At 39.2% G+C, this 25,148-nt stretch overlaps 1 protein-coding gene across 3 annotated transcripts in view; it reads right to left on the reverse strand.

Moving 5' to 3' along the window:
* Nucleotides 1-981: 981 nt before the first annotated feature.
* HAS2 (hyaluronan synthase 2) overlaps nucleotides 982-25,148 on the reverse strand; it is a 28,507-nt gene continuing 4,340 nt past the window's right edge. Inside the window, exons 1-4 of one of the 3 annotated variants that reach the window (XM_012554541.2) lie at nucleotides 16,785-18,138; nucleotides 4,378-4,479; nucleotides 2,655-2,803; nucleotides 982-1,854 (exon numbers count right to left, since the gene is read on the reverse strand). In XM_012554541.2, coding sequence (XP_012409995.2) covers nucleotides 1,782-1,854; nucleotides 2,655-2,803; nucleotides 4,378-4,479; nucleotides 16,785-17,447 — 987 coding nt within the window. In that variant the 5' untranslated portion in view covers nucleotides 17,448-18,138 and the 3' untranslated portion in view covers nucleotides 982-1,781. Of the gene's footprint in view, nucleotides 2,804-4,377; nucleotides 4,480-16,784; nucleotides 18,139-25,148 lie in introns of those variants that run through there. The other 2 variants (XM_004372979.2, XM_023728175.1) reach the window with 2 other exon arrangements.

Consider the following 25,148-nt stretch of genomic DNA (forward strand, 5'->3'; position numbering starts at 1 on the left):
ATGGATATCTGCATAAAAAGGACGCAGAAAGGCCGGAAGCACATTGTTGAACACTTCTCCACCTGTCTCTGCTTCAGCACAATGCTTTTCATGCAATTATTCATGTACTCTAATTGTGTTTTTAACCAGGTCTACACAGCACCAGCTACAAGGCAAGACTGATTGTGTTGAAAGCCCAACTGGATAGTTGGGGCCCTGGAGTAACTAAATCAACCAAGTTCAGAGTGCCTGTCTCATCAATTTTTATATGTGCCAATTCTTAATGAGCTATTAAACGTTGGTATCATTTCTACTGTGTAAACATATTTATATAGGCCAAGTACAGGAGAGATGAAGCAGTTGTCTGTATAATTCAGAAGAAATCCTGCCCTGAAAGTAAAAGAGGACACTTGGAGCTTGAATTTGCCAGTTTTGAATCTATTTGCTTTAAATTCATTATAATTTATCCAACTTTCCCATGTAAACCTCATATCTAACATGTAAAGTGTAGTGGCAAGCTGAAAAAAGGTAAAACGTGTTCAATACACAGGCAGGATCTGGGGAATTTAGGCCACAGAACAAAACCTTTGATGAACTGCATTGTGTTTCTCCAAATTATATAGATAATTTTTTCCACTTTCCATTTTACTTGGCCTGGGACAACACTGCCAGGATGTCCAAAGATTATTCATCTTCAATATTCATGTTTTGTCCAGTGCTGCATTCTCGGTGTTTTCCTTATTCAAGAATTAGCATTCCCTTTTATCTTGTGAAAAATTGCACTTTTCTACCCCTTTGGCCTTGATTTTCAATTTTTTTTTTTTGTACACACAAGAATATACCATATTTTTACGCTAATAACGCACGGCTTCTACATTTGTTTGCCAGCTGTACCCTCCCCCCACAAGGTATTTTTGTAAGAGTGCTATGCTAATTTTTTTACAGCAACATGTTAAAAAAAATTGGCATAGCAACGCTTATGGAAATGCCTTGCCGGGGAGGGCATGGTTGGTAAACAAATGTAGAAGTCACCTGTTACTTGCTTAAAAATATAGTACTTTTACTCCCAAGGTGTGACAGTTACATTGGCCTTTTCTAAAAGAAATGAAAAAAAAGAAGTTAAAATATCCAAAGTTTAAATACTTTTTCACAGAAATAAACTATTCAATTTTAAAAGTTAGAGAGAGAGAGCAACATTTTATTCTTTCTATCATCAACAACATGATTCAACCAAGCTTCACATTTTGGGCAGGATTTTTTTTAAGTATGAATTTTTTCAAAACCTATTTTATAAAAAAAAAAGGAAGAACAAGTGTATTTTGGCAGAGAAGTAAAATATAGAATATGCAAAATTTGTTTTAAAAATTGGCATACAAAATTTTAAAACACAGTACAATTATATAAAAATACAGCATAGCCAACGGCTTAAAATTTCCTTTGGCATTTCATTTGGTAGAGTTAAACATAAAATCCTTCCTAAAAAGATTAGCGATCAAAACAGTCCATAAGTTAGGTTGTATAGGTTGAAAGAACTTTCCTTGAGTTTCTAAAATCCTTTTCTTCCATGATAACCCACATAAAGCATGGCTAGTGAGGTATATAGGGCAAAACACTGTCAGGCGGATGCACAGTAAGGAAAAAGTGCATAAACAAAGAAGCCATCCCATTTTCATAGGAATCAAAGGCTAAATCTGAGTTTCTTCTTGTTTGATGTATCATTTTACTTTGGCAGAATCAAAATAAACTCATAGAAATGTCTTTGTTCAAGTCCCAGCAGCAGTGATATGTCTCTCTTGGTGGCATTATCTGATGCCACAATACCGTACAGTTTCTAGGGGAACCAAGGTGTTATGTGTGTCTGCGTGTGTGACTGCAAACATCAAACAATATAAGATCATACATCAAGCACCATGTCATACTGTTGCCCCTTCTTCCGCCTGCCACACTTATTGATGAGAACCACATACAGCGTCAAAAGCATGACCCAATAGCATGCATAGAGTAATGTTCCAACGATTAGAACGGTCTGTTTGGATTCTGAAAATGGCTTTTTAGATTCCTTATAAATGGTGAAAATCACACCACCCAGAAGGATTGTAAACCAAACCGATACTGGAATGAGTCCTATGAAATTAACAACGATGGTTTTCCTTCCAGATGTGCCCCACCCAGCTTTGTTTATGGTTGCGATCGCAAACATCTTGGCGGGAAGCAAACTTGACATGTATAAAACCGAGTAGAGGGACATGAAGACCATGACGATATTTCCTCTAAGGCAGCTGGCGAAGGATGATTTTATGAGACCTACTAACTGGACAGTTAACAAGAAGAGGAGGATGTTCCAAATTTTTCCCCGGTAGAAGAGCTGGATGACTGTGGCAATGAGAAAGAAAGGAAAGAATCCAGTGATAACCGCTTCGTAGGTCATCCACAAGTGATGTTTGTGAAACCACATGGCATTGTACAGCCACTCTCGGAAGTAGGACTTGCTCCAGCGGGTCTGCTGGTTTAACCACCTGAGATATTCTATAGGTGTTTCAGTAAGGCACTTGGATCGAGCTGTGTATTTTGTTGCATAGCCTAGACTCAGCACCCGGTTCGTTAGATGCCGGTCATCACCGAAACTACATTGGCTGCCCATAAATTCCTGATTGTACCAGTCTTCTACAAATTCATGGAGCAAGGAGTTTCTGTACATTCCCAGAGGTCCACTAATGCACTGGACGCATCCAAAATAAGACTGACAAGCTCTTTCTATGTTAAAAGCCATCCAGTATCTCACACTGCTGAGGAAGGAGATCCAGGAATCATACTTGTTTAAAATCTGAAAAATAATGAGTAAATAAATGAATAAAGAAATAAATAAACGTTAAGCTTTACCCCAAATAACCAACAAACCTGTACCATCCTGAGGTTACTGCCTAGACTGAGGTTTGTTATTGTATCCTTCTATTTTGGTTTCCTTGCTCTTTTTGACATGGTTTCATTTTGTTTTCTCTGATTCTGTATTGTTGTTGTTGATAGGTGCCATCGAGTCTGTTCCGACTCATAGTGACCCTATTGGACAGAGTAGAACTGCCTCATAGGGTTTCCAAGGAGCAGCTGGTGGATTTGAACTGCAGACCTTTTGGTTCGCAGCCAAGTTCTTAACCATTGAGCCACCTAGATTAATTTGCTAAGTTGTTGTTGTGTGTATTTGACAGGGACCCTTTGATGGTATTTGTTTTTCTCCTTCATACCCTCTACTCTCTTTGCTGTTATGTTTTCTGTTCTTGTTATTTTATTGTATTATGAGTTTTTTTAGACTTTAGTTCTCAGCTCACAAATTCTTTTTCCAGACACTCTTTCCTAGAAGGTATTTAAGTCCTACTGTCTGCTGTTCTGCCTACATTCCAACTTATCCACTTCTTGGCCGTTAAGTTTCCTTCTCCTTCCTCCACGCTTTTCTGCAGTGCCAGTGATAAGAGGCTTTGCCGTGGCCTTCCAAATTTGAGTCCTGAAATGATGTTTTCTATACTAAAATTTATCAGCTTTCTCTTGCCAGTATTTCTTGAATTTTCCCCCCTGTCTCATTTTGTTCAGTTTTCATGTGGATTTTGCATGCTTTCATTCTTTATATTGCCAGGCTATTTCTCTGTCCTCTGTAGTGTGTTCTCTTTGACTTCATTATCACCATACTCATACAGCAACAAAATACATTCTTAATTCAACTTTCCCATGTGCTTTTCACCTTTTGCTAAAATCTGACTTCACATTTGCAAGGGACTCACTTTAATCTTCACATCTTCTCATCTATTTATTTTTCTGTCTCCTAAATTACACCTTACCTTCATTAATATGTGTTTCATTGTTTCTCCATTGATAGAAAATTATGAGTCATATTAGAGACCTCAATATGTAGATGTTTCTTTGCTTTTCTCTCTAGTATGAATTTTAGTGCTAAATTCATTTGTTTTCTAATTTGGGTTTTTTGATCAATCACATATCTGGCACTTTTTAAATATATAGGTAAAGGATACAGACTCTATTCCATGCCATAACTTCCATTTCATAACCCCTCAACTAAATGAATTTTTAACATCAAATTTTGGCAAAACATTAAAGTATTGCTCAGAGAGATACGACAGAAATCATTACACCTTTATGTTATGTGGTTTATAACTTATCAGTCCCTATAGACATGCATTTTATTCCAGAACTAAGTAAGGAAAGCATTTCAATTTAGACAGATGAAGGGCAGTGCAGTGGGTACAAGGCACATTCTAATGTGTCTCCAGCACAAAAAACAATACCTGGTACAGAGCTGGTACATAATATATATGTGTGCAATTAATCAATGAATAAGAATTAGTGCTACTAAAAGTGTCTGTTGCAAAAAGTGAAGACATATATATGCACCTGGACATCTCCCCCAACTCCTCCAACCATGGGGTCTTCTTCTAAAACTTTAACCATCTCCACGGATGAGGCAGGGTCCAGCATGGTATCTGAATCACAAACCTGCAAAGAAGAAAGTAGAAAATGAGTTAAAGAAAAGGAAGAACTATAAGTGCATGCCATACCACCAAAACTGGGTATATAACACCCTCAGTTGTATCGTCACGAGGCCTCAGTAAGCAAGTATCATAGGGATGATAGAGGGTTTAATTATATCATGACCAACACAAAGAGCTTTTCTTTAGCAAGCTCAGTGTTTACATTAATGGCATTGTTGGTTGCAACAGCTGAAGTGATATGCTAGGTATGTCATGTAGGGTGATCTGTAGGGTGACCAGCTTGTCCTAGTTTTCCAGGGACATCCTCAATTTTAGCACTGAAAGTCCCACATCCTGAGAAACACCCCAGTCCTGGGCAAACTGGGACACTGGTTACCCTACATGTCTTTTTTTTTTTTTTTTTCTCCTTTCTATTGTCTTAAATAAGGCTTTTAGGCAACTTGCCCTTAAGGTCTGAATGATGATGGGGGAAATTCTGTAACAATATTGAAAGTAAAGTGTGTTTCACAATGATTTTTCTTTTTCCATTTTAATATGATGAGTAAAAGAAGGGAGAACAATGATTCTACTGATTGTTGTATAGTTAAGCAGCAAGACACCCAGGTGTCCTCGGCTTAGCAGATGATATTGCATCCTGAAGAGAACTAGAATGAGTTTCAGAACACCCTGTTATTCCAGAGAAGTAAAATATTTATCTAGGTCATTGGATTTAAGAGCAGATGTAATCACCTTTAAGCCATTCTAGATATGCCAATCACTGTTCTTAAAAACAATCTTTATATGAGTCAAAAAAAAAAAGCATTTCTGAAACCAAACCAACCTCAAGATTATTACTGGAATCCATCAGAACCAGGGATAGCTCTTCTAAAGACAAGGCACTGCTGGTAAACCCCTGACAGACATTTCTTTTGGGGATCCAGGACTGTGGGATTAAGAAGAGAGACAGTACTTCCCTTTCCAGCCTAACTTCTGAACTAGTTGAAAAATAAAACTAAAGAATAAGTCAGATGTGGAACCAAAATATCACCATTACATCGATAAAGCTGATACGGAGAATATGGTTTACACCTGTGAAGTGGGCTTCATAATTCTGTTCCCCAGTCTTACTCAGTCCCAAAAAGAAGGTGGAACCAGGCTCCACCTGTAGATCTGGAGCCTGACCCTTCAAAATGTATGGCAGATGCCTGCTCCATGTGGAAGGAGAGGCTAGGCTACCCATACTGGACCCTTCTTCCAAACTCACCAATCAGATTAAGTTATTCCTCTTCTTTTGGCAAGGAAGAAGTGAGACAGCTGGGGAAGGCCCAGGGAGGCTCCCCCTGTGGATGGCGTTTCCTCCACATGATCACACAAACAACTCAGGAGTAGACAAGAAGTGCCCCACCTCCCTAAGCTTCCTAATCAGGACATCATATTCTTTTCTACTAAGTGCAGCAAGTCCCGAGAATCCTCCAGGCAGCAGTTATAAATTGACCGGAGTTGGCAGGTAATGAACGAGTCTGACATCCCCATCCAGACAGTGAATGACATGACTGGCAGGCTCAGGAGTTATCTGCAATTATGCCATTTAGTCTGGCTATGCTGGTTGGATTTAATCAAGGTTTAACCTACTTACTTATATCAAAAGTAACTATCTAAACAGTTCTCCAAACCACTCTTTATAAAACTCTTTATAATAATAGAGTTTGATGCACTGGTTTTAAATTAAAATAAAAATGAAGAAAACAATGTGTAGAATCATAACTCTAGGGGTTGAAGAGCGCTTTATATGTATGTGGAAACCCTGGTGGCATAGTGGTTAAGAGTTCAGCGGCTAACCAAAAGGTCGGCAGGTCGAGTCTACCCAAGGTGCTCCTTGGAAACCCTATAGGGCGGTTCTATTCTGTACTATAGAGTCACTATGAGTCGGAATCCACTTGACAACAACAGGTTTGATTTTTTTTTTTTTTTAACATGTATGTAGCATGAGTCCCTCACATTGTTAGCTGGAAACCAACATTTCTAAAAAAAAAGCACCTACCTTTTTCTTATCAATAGTTTTTTTTTTTTTTTTTTTTTTTCTGAAAGGTTATATGTTAGTGAAAAAATGTTAGTACAAATAATTTAAATGCATTATTGGAACTTATGACTTAAGAAGTATATGATGTATTTGTTTGTAAAAAAGTGAACTTATTGCCCCTCCAGATTTAACTAATGATAGCAAATTTGGGGTTAATTTCTGAACGTTTTATTTAGTTTATTCTGAAGCATACACACACACGTTTAATTGGCTTTTGGCATTCCATTTTGGTCCAACATGGTGTCATTTATTTTAGAAAAAATAAGCGGCAAAAGGCTAGGCATTAGTTTTTCCCAGTAGGAAATGTTGCTGTTGTTAGGAGTCAAGTTGATTTTGACTCATAGTGACCCTATGTGACAGACTAGAGCCACTGAGTGGGTTCCAACTACAAACCTTTTAGTTAGCAGATCAGCACTTACACCAGGGCTCCTGATAGGACTCTGCTAATTCTTGCGTATATACCCAAGTGTCCCAAGCCAGAGGAGCCTAGCAAATTCCTCCAAAAGTGTTGCTTTGCCTCTCCCACAACTCGTCTGTCACTGGTTTGTATACGTCTACAAGCTGGGCAGGAGCCCTGTAATGAGGGTACAGAAAGGTGAAGGAACAAATCCAAACCACCTTTAGAATTCAGCATCCTGAGAGTTTATGGCCACACCCACCTCTATTGACTTAAGCTAGGAAAGGTAAAACCAAAAGGCTAAAATAAGACAAACGACAACAGGAAGAGAGCAATCCAAAATTAATGTTTAAATAACTCCGCCTGCTTGCACGCCTAGCAAGTCAGGGGAACTGCCTCTTTGAAATGACTAAACTCGAACCACATATCTGAGGTTCTGCATACTTAAATTGGTGCCTGCTCCTCCCAGTTTCCAGCAGCAAAGTGCCAGAAGTTCTCTTAGAGAGATTGTTCTCGAGCTGGCTTTAGCTGTGTGAGAAGGGAAAACTCTCCGAAATCTCTTGGAAAGAGGTTGGTTATCGCGGGATTTGAGAGCTTTAAAGACATCCCGTTTCTGGAAGCTGTTTGGTGATAGAGCGCCAACTCTAAAGCCATTGTCTATGACAGTCTGTAAAAGCACACGTGTTCATGGACATAACAGCATTTACTTAGTAGAGTGTAAAGAGTGTAGCTCTAGCCCTTCCTAAAATTGGTAGAGACAGGATTTCTAGTGTCTACTCACCAATCAATACCAAGTATATAATTTCACAAACGTTGGCTGTTTAGCTCTGAGCTAGAATCTCTCGGAGACATCACACCAGTTTTGCAGAGCTTAGCCTCACATAGGAAGAAACTACAGGGTATGATTTACACACAGGAAACAATTAGAGAGCAAATCAAAATGATATTCTGGCCACACAGAGTGTATCATTTGTAATTTGTTTAAACCACATGGTCACCAGCCATAAGATTTCTCACTAAGAGACGTGGAAATGAAGCAAAGTTGTCAATTTTTGAGTAAAATAAGTGGAAAATGTGAAGAGAAAGAGACTTTATAGTGATGAACCAGCCATCTCAGTCTTACTCACAAAATCTCCAACTAAAGTGCATAAGACTATCACCGTGCCTTCTTGGCTATTCTAGCCAGGAATTAGCACAACACACCCCTTTCCTCCCTATAGTCTAAAACAGGGGCCAGCAAGCTACAGCCTGCAGGCAAGTCTGGCCTGCCACCTGTTTTTCTATAGCCCATGAGCTACGAATGTTTTTTTTTTTACATTTTTTAAATGGCTGAAAAGGATCAGAAAAAGAATATTTTGTTACATGTGAAAATTATATGAAATTCAAATTTTAGAGTCCGTAAATAAAGTTTTGTTGAAACCCATCTGTGCTCCTTCAGGTACATATTCTCTGTGGCTGCTTTCACACTAAAGCAGCAGAGCTGAGTAGTTGTGATACGGCCCACAAATCCTACTGTTTACTATCTGTCCCTTTACAAGTTTGCTGACTTTTGGTCTAAAATAATTGGCTGGTAGGAGAGGGCTCCACTTTCATAAAAAGAAAATTAAAATATGTTTTCAAGACCAAGTTTAACTCTGGTAGCTTTTTTTTAAAAGAAAGTAGCAGTAACTGCATAATCAGCATAAAATATTAATGAACTGAGTTTTCTTTTGCCTAGATTTGACCTATTGTAAGAACAAGTATCCTCAGAATCAAGAAGCCTAGATTAAATTCTTGATTTCTGTAACTTACTATGTCTATAGCCTTCAACAAATCATTTACCTTCATCATACAAGACACTGCATATAAAAGTACTTTGTGAATTACAAGGGACTGTAGAGATGTAACCTGTTTCCATGGAGTTGATTCTGACTCATAGCGACCTGTAGGACAGAGTAGAATTGCCCCACAGAGTTTCCAAGGAGTGCCTGGTGGATTTGAACTGCCGACCCTTTGGTTAGCAGCCACCAGAGTGGTGAAGTGGTTAAAAGCTACAGCTGCTAACCAAAAGGTCAGCAGTTCGAGTCCACCAGGCATTCCTTGGAAACTCTATGGGGCACTTCTACTCTGTTCTATAGGGTCGCTATGAGTCGGAATCGACTCGACAGCAACGGGTTTGGTTTTTTTGGTAAAAATGTAAGCTACTAGTATTAGCCAATAAACCTTAAATCTGTTATACTCCCTAAGTAATCCCACACCAAAAAGATCATGACAATCATTAAAGAGCTTCATTAAAAGGAATATGGCAATTGATTACATATCAGGAGAACCATGGCTGAGAAGGGACAGTGTTGACATGTGGGGTTGTTAGCCATTGTCATAAAACAATATGTGTACTGACTGTTTAATGAGAAACTATTATGTAAACCTTCATCTAAAGTACAATTAAAAAAATAATAATAATAAAAAAAAAAGAGAACCATGGGACCCCTTTGTCTATATCATTCCTGTAAACACCAGTTTATCCCACTGGCCTTATGAAGTTAATCTACCTCACAATGATTTAAATAAAAATCTCTCCAAAATACTGTTATTTCTTCTAGTATGTGCCTTTCAAATTTTAAGACCCAGTTCCAAAAGCCAAAAGTCTCTATGTTTCACTTTTTTAAACATCTTTCCTTTCAGACTGACTGGTGGACCCTCCCCCACACTCACTTACACACACCACGTCAGAAGGGATTGAGAGCTAACCCAGCAAGAGGAAATCTTAATCACTCTAGCTGCCTTCAATGAGGAAAACAGGTTGAAAATAAATCAAGACCCCTTTTGTTGCAACTGCCTTCACTCGTTCCCTGCTTATAAGGCTCAACCCTGTCTTAACCTTGACCCTTCATCTTAAGTTTGACCCAATGAAACTATTTATTTCTAAAGTGAGTGGAATTTACTCTTGATCATGACCTGTTACTCAGCTTCCCTGCCACAACTTAACCACACAGTAAATGGAAAGTCCCTCCTCCCTCCATTTCTCTAATGAAAAAGGGTAGGGTTCAGAACTAAAATTTTCACAAATTCTAGTTATGTACTAGCCAACACAAGATAATGCCAGTCTCCTTGAACCCCTAACAATACAGCATCAGGGTAAATGCTACTGAAAGGAAAAGATAATACTATCCGAAGTCTTAGAGTCGAATCTCAGTCTACCATTTACCCATTATGGAAACCTGTACTAGCTTCTTAACCTTGAACTCCTTACCTCACCTCCCTAAGCCTCCATCCCTCATGTAAAACATATCGTTAATCATCTTTATCTCCTAAGTTTTTAATAATGATTAGTTACGCTTAATAGTGGCTGACTCATAATTGCTCAATGAATGGAAGTCATATATACTAAGAAGTCAAAAACCAAATCCAGAGGCACAAACACAGAACACTAGTCCAAAGACAGAGAGGGCTCTTCCTATTGTTACTGCAAATAAGCTATGACTCACCAATAGAGCAGGCAACCAAAGCCTAGCCCAATACCATGTACAAAGGACCCAACACACTGAAATCAAACAAGTTGAACTCTATAGTAAGCAATGTAAATGTCCTTAGGTTGGGTTGTTTGCTAGGGAAAATAATAAAGTAATTAGAAGTTTGTGGATGATTATGTTCCATGTATGGCCTGGAATGTATCATTGGTGTAAAATGTATAAAAGTTTATCATATAGTAAAGGGTAGACCCTGGACCTATAGAAACTTACACAAGTTTGTTGCATCCAAATTTGACTCGGTGTCTGTTCACTGTCATTGGACCTGTTCAATGCGATGTTGGTTAAAACAAACATATAATCTTTGGTTTAGGAGGGACGTGAATAAATATGTCAATTTTTAAGTTTTTTTCATCTAGTCCCTGTTAACTGTGTTGTCTGGAGAAAAATAGTGTATGTCCCTAATAATTTGTGTGGCACTGTACACATGTGGCAGATGAGGAAAACCAATGAATTAGGATATAAAATAACCTCCAGAACAACAGCACATTGCACACAATTTAAAATTTCTCATATAGCCAGTCAAAAGGTCATAGTGTAGAGTCATTCATCATATTACAGCAAACTTGTAGGACTTTATCAATATTAGCACGACACTCCCGTAGAAAAATTTTCTTAATTTTGTATTTATTTGTATTCTGAATCAATGAGATTTACACATAGACCTACAGCTAAGTTTACCAGCCTTAGATTAAATCATATATCTGACTGAAGGTGCAAATACAAAATCATAAAATCTTACAAGTTTAGAGCTTCAAAGACTCTTTGAAATTAAGAAGTAGACCATTCCAGAAGGGAGAGGGAAAAAATGCCCTCAAAGGAAAAGAAAGATAATGTTTCCTTTTGGGAGAGAGGTGGCGATGGGAAGGATCATCCTCTCTTATGTTAATTTGCTTTAGGGTACCAAAAAAACCCAACCCAAACCAAAACACTGCCATTGAGTCAATTCTGACTCATAGTGACCTTATGTGAGTTGCTAGGAGTGATGATTTATGGTACAGGATGTCAAATTGAGCCAATGGGAAGCCCTCAGGCTTCTACAATATAGACACTTAAGCAGTTGGGAGCTTCTTTGTTGCTCTTTTTAAATGAATTAGGAAGATATAAGCCTTAGTTGGTAGAATGCATTATCCAAATTGTTAGAAAATAATTCCTGCCTTCAGCCAACCTAGAATCTCTTCCAAGCATTAATTTGTTTATCCTTTTTTCCTCTTTAGGAAGGCTTAACCATGAATGAAAGTTACAGAAGGTGCCAAGAAAAGGTGACAAGCAGCTGGAAAAGTGGGAAACCAAATGTTGTCACCTTTAAGGCCTAATCCATGAAACACTCTTATTCCAAATGGCTGGAATTCTCATTCTAAAGAAAAAAAATCATGAAAGCCCATAGTGGTGGCTCTTAAAAAAAAGAGTTAATGATATTCAACAACCCAACCTTCAGGGAAGGGGCAGATTACAAATTAAAGTGAGAAATGTGGTAGTAACTGATAAATGGAAAGAAAATTCTGATACCCCTTTTTGCTTTGTTTTGATCCCACCCTAGCAGAGACTTGGAATGTTCTTAGAAGGAAATGTAAAACAGTACTGAGTGTAGTAACTGAACTGGGAGGGACCTTTCAGAAATCTCTGTTCTACTAGTTCAATTGATTGAGGCCCATAATAAGTAAGCAACAGAGCTGGATTTAGAATTCAGGTTTCTCCATTCCCCGTTAAGCATGCTCTTAATCTTATCCCCCAAAATGAGAGATACAGAGAAACATGTAATATTTTCAACATCAGCCCTCAGAAAATTTCAGTTGTTTAGGCCTCTTATATAGAACAGGAACCAGCCGTATGTTATATACAATTATGTTTTTCTCACTAGAAGAATTCCATACACCTAGGATGCTGCCAGATTAAATTAATAATAAAGTTGCCTCCTATAGTCTTCTGTTTTGGAAAATGTTCATATTTATTACCTATTTTCTATCTGTGAAATCTCTAATGCACACATTGTTTTTTTCTTTGTCATATATACTGATGGCCACTTAAGGTGTTACATTCAGCGATAGGAGATCTGAATAAAATAATTATATAATCTGTAATCTCAAAGGATATTTAAAGTCTTCTGATATTGTTAAGTAAAAAAATAATAATAGAAGGATACAAAACAGTAAACATAATAAAATCCCGAAATTGTTTTAAAAGTAAAGGAAAAATAAAAAAGTACACAGTGGAAAGTATTAAACTTGATTATCTATGGGGCGGGGGCGGGGGGGGGGGGAGTCATGTATTTATTTCAGATGATTTTAATTTTGCTCATTGTGCTGTTCTATATTTTCTAAATGGGCTGCTATAACCCAACCAGTTGTTATTGAGTTGATTCTGACTCCTGGTAACAGCATGTGTGAGTAGAACTGTGCTTCATAGAGTTTTCAGTGGATGATTTTTTGGAAGTAGATCGCCAGGCCTTTCTTCCCAGGTGCCTCTGGGTGGACTCAAACCTCCAACCTTTCGGTTAGCAGCCAAATGTGTTAACTCTTTGTACCACCCAGGGACTACATAGGCTACTATACACAATGTGTTACTTTGGTAAGTAGAAAAGTGAATATAAATATTATTTTGAAGAGGTAAGCAAGATTTTTCCCCTACCTTATGCAAACAGGTCAGAATCTGTCCTTTTTTGGGGGAGGGGGGTGGCAAAGAAGTCTCTCTAAAAAATACTTTTATTCAAAATTAAGAAAACTGCTTCATCTCCTCTTTCTCATTCACTTCATGGTCTTTTCTCACTTTGTTATTTTTCTTTTGTTGTTCTTTCTAATGTATCCTGAAAGTGGCCATCAGCATCATCAGATAAATTTGCTATCACACTGGTTTTCTCCTAGAATAGTTTCCCGCAGTATTCCATGACAACACTGATTATTTGGACAGCAAAAAGGCTGAGACAGTAGCCACAGAGAAGACTGGAGACTAAACCTGAGAGATTAAGCTAAAGGAGAGGTAGCAATTGATCAAGCCTTATTCCAGAGAAGACAGAGGGCAGACCCAGGGGGCCCAGGAGTATAGATAGAAAGGTTACCCTTGAAACAGGAAGGAAATTTGGGTAACCTTGAAACTACAAGCAGGAGAGAGTAAAGATCATGACAGCATTCAGAACCAGTAATTCTGATTTCCTCTTCAGTAGGAGGCAAGGTCATCTGTTAGTAGTTAAGCAGGGAGGAGCTTGGGTAGGGCCCTGGGAGAGTGGTGAAGGTATGAAATAATAGATCATGAGAGCAATAAGCAAGACATCTATTGAAAATCAACTAAAGAGTCATGACCAGCGCCAAGGACCCAGCTGCAACTTGAAATCAATCTTTTTGGCCATCTCTGCACAGTTAAGCAGTATTCTCCAGCCAGGTTAGCAAGTATGTGAGAAGATAGTCCATTCCCTGCCCCAGTCCCATTTCTCTAGTGTGTTACACTTGAACTTTGTTTCCTTCCTGCCCTAACCAGTTTGCACGCCAAGTTTGATCACTTGTGATGCTTAGTAGCCAATACTCTCGACTTCCTCTCCCCATTGTCTTTATGTGGCTTCTACGCTGCAGCTTTTGAGCCCCGGGTCTGCCAGAATAGAAGATGAGGGTACATTAGGTTGAACCTTATGAAACTGCCATTTTTATAGGTCAACAATGACTAAATAACCAGGAATTTGATGACGGATGACAGGATGGAATTAACTGGTTTGAGAATGAGAAAGGTTTGGTACTCTTGTTTGAGGGCTGGGAACTGGCTTCAAGTCCCAGGAGGTATCAGAGCCTTGCTAACAGCCACTGCTCAGGGCAGTGTATTCAGGAGCTTCGCCCTGAACAAAGGTAAGTTCTCAATACTGCTTAACTGTGCAGAGAGACTAGGGCCTCACAGGAAGCTTACTCTGGCATTTCGTATTTTGTATTATTTTTTCCTGGACAAGCACAGCGTAAAGTTGTCAAGGATACAAACAAAATTCAAAACAAGACTGATGGGAGAAGGGGGGTTGGAAGCAGCAGGTTAAAAACAAAAACAAAAACCCCACAAGATGAGGCCTTGATTAGAGATCACAAATGTAGTGGTTGTGTTAACTAGAATTAAAGGCAAACTATCAAAACAGATGTTTTCTCATTGTAGGCCAAGAACATCACTCTTCAGATCCTCTACGTGTTCCTCAATCATTCCTTCCTTTAAAAATGTCATGTCATAGCTCATCTGGGCCGGAAGCTGCACTGTGTAAAGACTGGACGTCTTGAGATATCTGAAACTACCTTAATTGTGAAAGACTGACAGTTGAGAAATTAAGAGAAACTTGGGAGAGAAATTCTACCAACTCCCTAGAAACGAGATTAATATCCAGTTTTGCATCAACTGAAGAAAAGCTTCAAAACTCTTCGGCTATTAACTAGAATTAACCCGATGGTGGCAATTAACGGGTACTCTAATTTTCCAATAAAGACTAGATGAGAGAAATAGAAAAAGAAAAAACTGTATCCAGTTGCTGTCAAATCAATTTCCATTTATGGAGACCCCAGGTAAGTCAGAGTAGAACTGTGCTCTATAGTGTTTTCAGTGCCTGATTTCTTAGAAGTAGATTACCGTATTTGTATACAGACAACACTTGCCTTCTGTGTCAACCGAGCCCTCCTCCGAGCCCTCCTCCTTCGAGGTATTTTCCTAAGCAGCCCTATGCTAATTTTTTTTGCTCTTGGTCCCCTAGTGGGGGGAGGAAGTGGTTGGCAAACAAACCATAGAAGGTGCGCATTATTTGCATAAAAATACAGTATCAGGTCTTTCTCCTGAGGCATCTTTGGGTGGACTTGAATCTCCAACCTTTCAATTAGCAGCCAACCGTGTGTGGACCTTTTGCACCACCCAGGGACTCCAGAGGTTCGTAATATAATAAATAACCACAGTATTCAACGTAGAAACCTTAATCATATTAATATCACTAACAACTTTTTTTAAGCACTTTAAATGCATTAACTGATGTGATCATCTCAAAATTCCTGTGAAATTAGCTTACTCTATCCGGAAAACTAAGGCTCACGGAGGTGGTCTTGATCAAGGTCAAACAACTAGTAATACCCATGATTAGACCTTGTCCACTGACTCCAGAGCCGGTGCCCATTCCCACCCCATTACACTGAAGGAACCACTGGGGGTGACTTCGGGGAAGTTTTTTGTTATTGTTGTTAGTTGCCTTTGAGTTGATTCCAACTCATGGTGACCCCATATGTGCACAGTAGAACTGCTCCATAGGGTTTTCAAGGCTGTAACCTTTCAGACGATCTCTAGGCCTTTCTTCTGAGGTACCGCTGGATAGGTTCGAACCACCAGCCTTTTGGCTAGTAGGTGAGAGCCTAATCGTTTATGCCAGCCAGGGACTCTTTTGGGGTAGTAAAAGCCCTTAAAAAAATATAACGAGGCTGCTGGAAACTAGGATTTCACTTTTAAGAGGAGAGGAAGAACGCCCCACTGGATTTTTTTTTTTTTTTAACCAAGACATTTCTCCCTTCTTGATATCATCATGCCCAAAATCAAACTAAAGAATCTGTAGAAATATATAACTAGAAAGCTCACAGGGACCCTCCTAATGTCCTAAAGAAGAAAGCCTCCATGAGAACTAGGAGGGTGGAGACCTGAGAGAGAACAATCAGAGAATTAATGAGGAACACAGCCTGTTGAAATTTTATGCAAGCAAACACCATCACAAACGCTTCCAAAGGTCAAGTTGCAGTGAGTGAGGTAATGCTGTTTTGGGAGTGAAGTAAACATTACTCTAACTTTGCTCTGAGAATTTTCTTTTTTTTTCTGTTTTCCCTTTGCCCTTTCTTTCTTTCAATTTTGATTTTTTTTTATCCGTTTAAATCAAAATTGTTCTCACCTCCCCTATGTCACCTATGTCTCTGTAAAAAACATTTTCTAAGCCTTCCCCTCAGTCTCCAGATTTTCTCAAGACCCTTATGCAAGGGCAGACAATATTTTCTTACAAGGCTGAGAGTTTCAAGAGTGTGGAAAATGACGTTGGATTAGACTTGGCAGAACCGAGAGGGCAGAGAAGGTAAGGGAGGGGGAGAAGAGGGAAGGAAGGGTCTCATGTTCAAAATAATCTTGATTTCCAACCAATAACACGGCACAAGTTAAGCATTTTCATAGACAGTCTTAACAGTTTTACAAGATTTTTTTTTTTTTCTCTCTTTCAAAATGTGCTTTCAACAGTCAAGCTGTTTTCAAATGAACTGAAAGGAGTTCTGTGTTCAGAAGGGACAAGGATGGGCTATAGCATATGACTGGAGAGATACAAAAGCTGCTTTATTTAAATGTATGTTTGCACTGGCAGGAATTTGGAGACCTACCTGCACATAATCCACACTTCGTCCCAGGGCTCTGAAGGCCGTGTACATGACTTCTCTTTTTCCACCCCACTTTTGCATGATGCAAATACTTTTGTTGGACAAGACCAGCTGGGTTACATGTAGTGAGCTTTCTTTATGCGACTCCTCTGTCTCACCGGGGCCCTTTTCGTGGAAATTGTTCTTCCAGATGTAAGTGGCTGATTTGTCCCTGCCCATGACTTCACTGAAGATGTCCATCATGTAAAGATCATCTTCCGAGTTCCCGTCTATGACCATGACGACTTTAATTCCAGGGTAGGTGAGCCTTTTCACAGATTGCAAACATTTCCTTAAGTAGTCGGGATCTTCTTGATAGGCAGCTATGCAAAGAGCGACTGTTTTGTTCAACTTAATTGGGGTTTCTAGGGATTTTTTCATTTTTCGGTGCTCCAAAAAGGCAAACAGGCTTTGGATGATGAGGTGTGATGCTAAAAAGGCACCATACAGTCCAAAAGAGAAATAGTAGTTATCCGTTTGGATAAACTGGTAGCCAACGATATAAGCAGCTGTGATTCCAAGGAGGAGCGAGACTCCAAAAAGTGTGGTTCCAATTATTCTCAGGATGCATAGAAACCTCTCACAATGCATCTGTAATATAATAAAGTGATAGACTTGGTTAGCCATCCTTGTCCTCCACTTGTTATATGCACGGTATCATGGAGAGAATATTGGACTAGAAGCATCCAGGAGATCTAACCCTGCATTTCTTGTTTAGCTAACTATTTGCCTTTCTGTACCTCAGTTTGCTTATCTGCAAAAAAGGGATAAGGATGTCCTTCCGGCACATCACAGAGGGAAGTTTCAAAAATCAGATGATATGATAGTGCGATGTATTATTGGAAATAACTGCATGTTAAACAAATACATGGCTGTATTAGATCACTTGTCTAAGCCTGCACTTTGCAGATGTGGTCATAGTCAGGTCTAGAACATAAATTTCCTAACTCCCAGGGTAATCTTTCTTCCTACACCACCCCCTACCCCTCTTCACCCCCCCAATACTGACCAGTGAATAATCCACAGAAGGTTTTGCTAAATTTCTCATTCATAATTTTGTCTCATCTCCAATGCACATCTTTTCCATATCTCACCCTTTCTACATAGTCAGCTGAGACTGGAGATCAGGATACCTGGATTCTAGTTCTAGCTCTTCTACTAACTAGCTGGATGACTTTGGGTGACTCACTTTACCTCTTGCGGGAGAGGAGCTCGGTTTTTTAATCTGATAAGTGAGGGTGTTTAGACTCAATTGTTTCCAAAGTCCCTGTTGGCATTAAAAATGCTCTATCCCTGCACAGATATCTATCAAAGCCCCTGTAATTGTGAATTACACTCCTTTGTCCAGAAGTCTGTCTCCCCCATCCACCATCACCAACCACCAGATGGTAAGATCCTGAGGATCAGGAACCTGGTCGGATTCATCTCTGTGCCCTTCTGGCCTAACATACTTCCTGAAACATAGTAAGTGCACACTAAGTGTTTGTAGAAATAACTAATAAATTAAGGAAATAATATCATGCTTAATTTCAACAGTAGAGTTTTCCATCTTCTTGAAAGCTGCAGCACATTAAACCTGAAACAAATTTCAGCCCTTAATAAGAGCTAGTTTTATACTCTTCCCTAAAGCTCGTGTATCTCCTGAATAAGATTTTGAATAACTTGAGGACAGAAGGACCATTTTTCTGTATTCCCTAAAACATCTCTAATGCTGGGCATAGAAGAGATGCTTGGTAAGTCTTTTGTATCTTATGTATTTTTCCCTCAAGCTTATTTCCTTCCTCTGCCAAGTATGGACTATCATATCGGACACAAACAGTGTGATGTAGTGTCCCCCAGTTCAGTCATTGACACCAACTTCAAGTTTTGGTCATACTTACATATAATTACTACTTAATCTTTTTATTTAATTTAAATAATTTGTGAACACCAAATGAGTTTATTTTAAATGGAAACTTATGCTAAGCAAGGATCTCTGCAAAATCTCGATTGATATGTTCTTTATATTTTCCTAATCTATATTCAAACTTAAAATTAAATGTCCATCTAAAATGATCCTGGTGGTTACCAGTTGCAGGACACCATGTTGCCCATATTCACATTCTATTCCCTGCCGCTCTACATGGCAGTTGTCCTGAGTGGGTACACAGTATACTCTGGGGAAACGTTAGTGTAGCTGTTCACCAACTGTGTCACCTCTCCGTCCTGAACACTGAGTACCTAGTGTGGCCATAGAGTTCCAACCTTTGGAAATCTGAGATGTACCACTTCCAGTAGGGACTTTAAAGAGACAGGGTGGGCCTCCTCCCATCTCCCACAGGCTTGATACACAGCAACAAGGTCCTAGGTGACTGCAGAACCCCGACGTAGAAGGTGCTTAGTCCTTGAACTGCCACATGGAAGGGGGCCACCCACCAATCAGAAACACCTGCCTTGGACTCTTGTGTTAGCAAGAAATAATCTTCTGAGTTTTCACTTGTTTGTATGACTTTCTGTCTACCCACTATGCATTTTGAGGTTTAGTTCACCCTAATTAATGCAATTTAGGTAACACGAAGCAGCCTGGAGCCCAGGATTTTAGCTTATTGTCATCATTTTCTTTTGTTAACTAGAGATAATACTGTTTGTCAAAGCCAAGAAATGAAATAGTGTTTGTGAAAACGTGTTTTAAAGAACCAGGAACACAAAGCAATTTAAAGTATCGGCTAACTAAAAAAAAAAAAACAAACCCATTGCTGTCGAGTCAATTCCGACTCACGGTGGCCCCATGTGTTACAGAGTAGAATTGTGCTGCATAGGATTTTCTTGGCTGTGATCTTTTGTGGAAGCAGTTCACCAGGCCTTTCTTCCGTGGTGTCGCTGAGTGGACTTGATCTGCCAACCTTTAGGTTAGCAGTTGAGCGCGAACTGTTACACCACCTAGGAACTGTCTACTAACTAGGAAGCTAAAAAAACAAAGACATGGCTCCACTTCTAGCAGCTATGTAAGACTTCAGAGTATGCAACATGTGAGCATGATGAAAGCAATCATACCACAAATGGAAAGTTCAGGCTGCGGGAAATGGTGAAATGCTAGCTTTTCAGCTAAAGGCAAGGAAGTACAGCATCTTTCATTAATTAACACAGCTGATGGGATGCTGGACACTCCCCAAGGGTACATTAACCAAAGCATTAAGGTGCTGGGAGCACCAGACTTGGAGCTGTCATTTCCAAGACGTGAGTCATTCTCACAAGAGTGAAAAATTTCAAGGGGACTCAAACACTTTGCCAGGGAGAAGCTTAAGCGTGTGCTTAGCTTTTCTTTAAAATCACCATAGCCAGCAGAAAACCAGGCTGCCATTCTGTTCCATTATTCACATTTTCCTTGCTTTTATCAGCACACGTGGACACGAGCGTTCACATAGCATCTGCTGGCCACAGCTGAAGTGGGAACACCCTCTTACATCATAGGCGTCTACAGACTGTCCTTTTGAAGCCTGGGAAAAGTTACTAGTAAACTACAGCCACCTGGCTAGAAGGGAACCTTTATATTTCTGCAAATATATATCTCATTGTTGCCTCCTAGGACACTTGCAGCTTCTCAGCACAGGTCAAAGAGCAAAAGGCACATTTTAGAGCCAGCTTTGTGGAGGGAATACATTGATCTCAGAGAGTGACATACAGGATGTGTTTCTCTATAATTTCCCCTGGGTGATTTCATAGACAATCCCTAATTCAAACACTATGTTTTCATAAGCACATTCTCCTTGTCAGACATGTGGCTTTGTTGTTAAATTGGAAAATATGGTTAGTACAATCCTAGACCAGAGAGCTTACTGCTCCATCGGGAGATGATTTAGAAATCTATATTTCATAAACATTCGAAATATAAAACTTGTAGTTTTTTGCCCGGTATATTAGCCTATTGATTGATTTTTAAATTGCTATTAGACTTGATAACAGTTATTCACTAACTACTATTCTCTACGGAATTCTAGGCCAAACGAAGTGTTAAAGAATGCTCGATGCACCCTAATATAAGCTCCACAAAGTCACTGATTTACCATTATCTCTTTTCAGTGATGTACCCCAAGGACATAAAACATTGTGTGGATTATAGTTGGTACTCAATAAATATTTGTTGAATGAATGAATGTAACTTTATTCATCATTATCACCATTATCACCATCATGACAACTAACATTTATTCAGCATTTATTACATTCCAGGCAGTGGGTCATGTTTTATTTGCTTTGATTTGTTTTGTTTAATAGCATAATCTTATTTAATCTTAAAGCCTTTCAGTGACAAATATATTAATCATCTTATTACTCTTACAAGTGAAGTGTTACAATTACTCTTACAATATGAAGTGTTTAAGTGACTTGTCCAAAGTCACAAAACCAGGAATAGAATCCACACAGTAGCATAATGCCAGATGATTAGGATACTCTCAACAAACATTTGCTGAATAGATTTGCATCCTCATGACAAAATGGGAAGCATCTTTTTTTATTTCTCAGGAGCAGATGTAAAGTCTCACTGATAGCTCAAACACTCCAAGAGATGTTCTATGAGTCATTGGGCACCAGAGACTTTTCCTGAGATTAGCCACAGGGCAAAGGGTTGGGGGAAGGAAGAATGAGTTTCTCTCACTGGCTAGTGCAGTGGTGAGAACTGAGCTCTTATCACCTACATAAAGTCGCCCTTCAGTTTGGGATCTGGGAAAAAGGGAAGGGAGTTCAGATTAGTCAGCCTCTTGGAAAGTCTGCAGAGATAAGATCAAATGATCCCTTAGGTTACCACTCCCTTCTAAAGTAACTCCTCCACCCTGCCCTCTCTTTACTCCCTGTCATCCTCTCTTCCCTTCCCCTGCTTTATTTTCTAAGTAGCACTTATGTGTGCTCCATGACCACAGGGACTTACCTGACTCAATCAATCAATGGCTATATCCCTGTACCAGAAACGGGGCTTGGCACACGGTCCATACTCAGTAAATACCTTGTGAATAAATGAATAAGCCCATTTGGACTCAATCAGCGCAGACTGAGAGAACATAGATTTCTCTCCTATCTTTGACCCAGGAGCAGTGATTATATGCTAAGGGTCCACCTGACCCTTAAGCGGAAACCTCATCTAGCATTTTGTCTTTCTTCCTTTGTAACCACTCTGTAATTTCTTGCCCAGTAGTCTCAAGGTAGGAAGACTCTTGGATGACAACAATAGAAAAGGAATATGGTCCCCACAAGTATTTCTAATCAATTTTGAGTTGTAAGCTGAGCAATCTGATGAGTTCAGGAGTTAAATTGGGGTATGGGAATTAACAGGAGCATCTGTTATAGTGTATTTGTATATGTGTGTGTGTCTCATCTACTTAACTGGAAAAATTATGTGATGTGGTATTTACCATATTTCAAAGGCTTTGAAGTCAGATATGACCAAAAAAAAAAAAAAAAAAACCAAAAAACCAATTGCCATTGAATTGATTCCAACTCGTGGGTATCAGAGTAGAATTGTGAGTCATAGGGTTTTCAATGGCTGTGACCTTTTGGAAGTAGATCACCAGGGCTTTCTTCCTAGGTGTCTCTGAGTAGATTAGAACTGCTAACCTTTTGGTTAGTAGTTGAGCATATAACCATTTATGCCACGCAGGGACTCCAAATTCAAATACTACTTCTTCCATCTACTATGTGCTTGACCTCATTATGGGCCCCCTGGAAACCAGGAGAATTTGGCTTCTGGAACTGGTCTCAGGTAGGATAGAAATCCTGGCTCTTCCTTTAATGATTGGGAACCTTGAACAAGTTACATAATACCTGTGATCTTCACTTTCTTCATCTATAAAATGGAGCTAATCATATTGACTTCACAAAACAGATTATGAGATTAAAAGAGGGAACTCATATAAAGTATCTAAAAAAAAAAAAAAAAAAACAATACTGTTACCAGTTGGAGCTCAATAATGTTAGCTCCCTGCCAGTAACTACCTGACCAGCCTGACTCTGCTCCCGTTTGAGACTATGTTTGTGAGTTAGAAAGTGATAACCGTGGCATGATGGAAACAATAGCAGGTATGGGAATCAGAAGAAATTGATTCAGACTCAGGCTCTGCTTCATATTAGCTATCTGACATTAAGACAAACCACTTCAGGGTCATATGAATGAACTATGTGTCCTTGGACAATTCACTTCATATCTCTGACCTTCAAAGTTTTAGGGTTAGCATTAAGAGTCTTATTAATTTTGTACTGCTACCATGAATAGCTGACAGTCTGTAAGAAGGACATGTTATGTGCTCCAATTCCATACTCTTCATCACAGCCACCTGAAGGATGATGACAGCATAGAGCAAATTCTTGTTTGTGTCCATTCTTTGAGCATCATTTCCTCCCTGGCAAAACGGGAATAATAATGTCCTTGCAGGGTTACTTTAACTACTAAGGAAAATGTATGTATAACCCAGCACCCGAAATATAGTATGCACTCGCTAATTAGTTATTATTATTATTATTGCTGCCAATATTATTATTATTATTAATGGCTTCAATGTCTTAACACAAAGAAGGATAACTTAAGTTACGAAGTGCATTTGTCTCTTTTTCCCCATTAAATTCTAAAATCCACAGAAGGCCAAGTCAGTGCCTTTTTTATCTTGTAGGCAATATTCCAACAGATATTGGACAAAGGATGACAGGAGACATTTGTTGTTGTTGTTAGGTGCTGTAGAGTCAGTTCCCACTAATAGCGACCCTATGTACTACAGAACGAAACAGTGCCCGGTCCTGTGCCATCCTCAGAATTGTTGTTATACACGAGCCCATTGTTGCAGCCACTGTGTTAATCCATCTTGTTGAGGGTCTTTCTCCTTTTCCCTGACTCTCTACTTAAATGTTTATTTAATGAATACATTGTCCAAGATCGCAAAACTGGTTCTGGAACACAGGTTTTCCTTACCCCTTAACTCATGCTGTATAGGAAGAGGGGGGAATAGGCCTCAAATCATATGTAGAATGATTAAAATTGGGAATATTAACTTAGGCAGGTAGTGTAAGGAGTATGGAAACCTGCTGCTTTGTAATAAGACATTTTCAGGTGCTAGCCATCTGCTGCGGAAGAAAGGCCTGGCAATCTGCTTCCATTAAGATTACAGCAAGAAAATCCTATTAAGAAGTTCTATGCTGTAACACAAGCCTTGAGTTAGAATCACTCAACAGTAATGGGTTAGCCGTGTGCTTGCTATAGTAGAGTAGGAACGTATGATGAGCAAAAGGTTGAAGTAGTGGTTTGCAAACTTTACTGGACATTGGAATTATCTGGGGATCTTTAAAAATTACTGATTTGTGACTCCGACATCATTCTCAGTTAATTGGTATGGGGTTCAACCAGGGTATCAGATTTTTTTTTTTTTTTAATCTCCCCAGGTGATTCTAATATGCCCCGAAGTTTGGAAACCACTGGCTTAAAGTCAAAGAAGATTTTCATGATCTCGTTTGCGTTGATACACATCCCTTATGCGTACTTCCTCTGCCACTCTGTTTCCAACTAGAAATAAGAGGCAGAAGTACCCAAATGAAATCCCCCAAAAGTCTTCAATTAGAGCATATTCCTCTATGGGACACAAAGCAGGAAGGGTTGAAGATCCCCTCCCCTCCCCTCTTCTATTTCTGACCTCTACTCCCCGTCTGGCTTTGAAGTTTGTCTTTTTCTTTCCATTTCCACTGAAGTTATCCCAGCAGAGACCCTGGAGCCAAGCTTGCAGGGTTAGAATTTGAGCGCAGCTGTGTCTGGATCCAGAGCTTCAGGTTTCTGGTTTCTCTTCCTTTGCACCATCAGTATTGATCAACTATTCCTGGGATGTCAATTCTCCCAACTGCCCTATTGGTTCCTGAACTTCACCATCCTAAACTTAGTTCACAGTCTGGAAAAATTACAAAAAGATCTGGCATGGAATTTTAGTTCTACATGTACATGTACCTACATTGGCTCTTGGGTGCTATCTGTATAGGTCAAAACTATTTGTAGCCATTCCTGAAATCTTTCCTGATCAACTGTAATTACATGTGAATTCTCAATTTGAACTGCCATAAAACTTGGCTAATCCAGATACAGCATGGTCCAGTTCAGTGGCATTACATTCAAGAAATCTTAGATTAAATTCCATTCTTGCCGCTTACTAACACTGTGACTTTGAGTAAGTTGTTTAACTTTTCTGAGGCAAGGTTTATTTATAAAATTTTAGTTGCAAGTTAGGAATAAATATATGTAAAGTGTGTATCACATGTTAAGCATGCGATAAACAGTAGCTATGACTTTATTTTTCCTATGGGCCAGATCAAATTTTGACTTAC

This window comes from Trichechus manatus, unplaced genomic scaffold, assembly GCF_000243295.1.
Source record: "Trichechus manatus latirostris isolate Lorelei unplaced genomic scaffold, TriManLat1.0 scaffold00022, whole genome shotgun sequence".
In the NCBI taxonomy this organism is placed as follows: domain Eukaryota; kingdom Metazoa; phylum Chordata; class Mammalia; order Sirenia; family Trichechidae; genus Trichechus; species Trichechus manatus.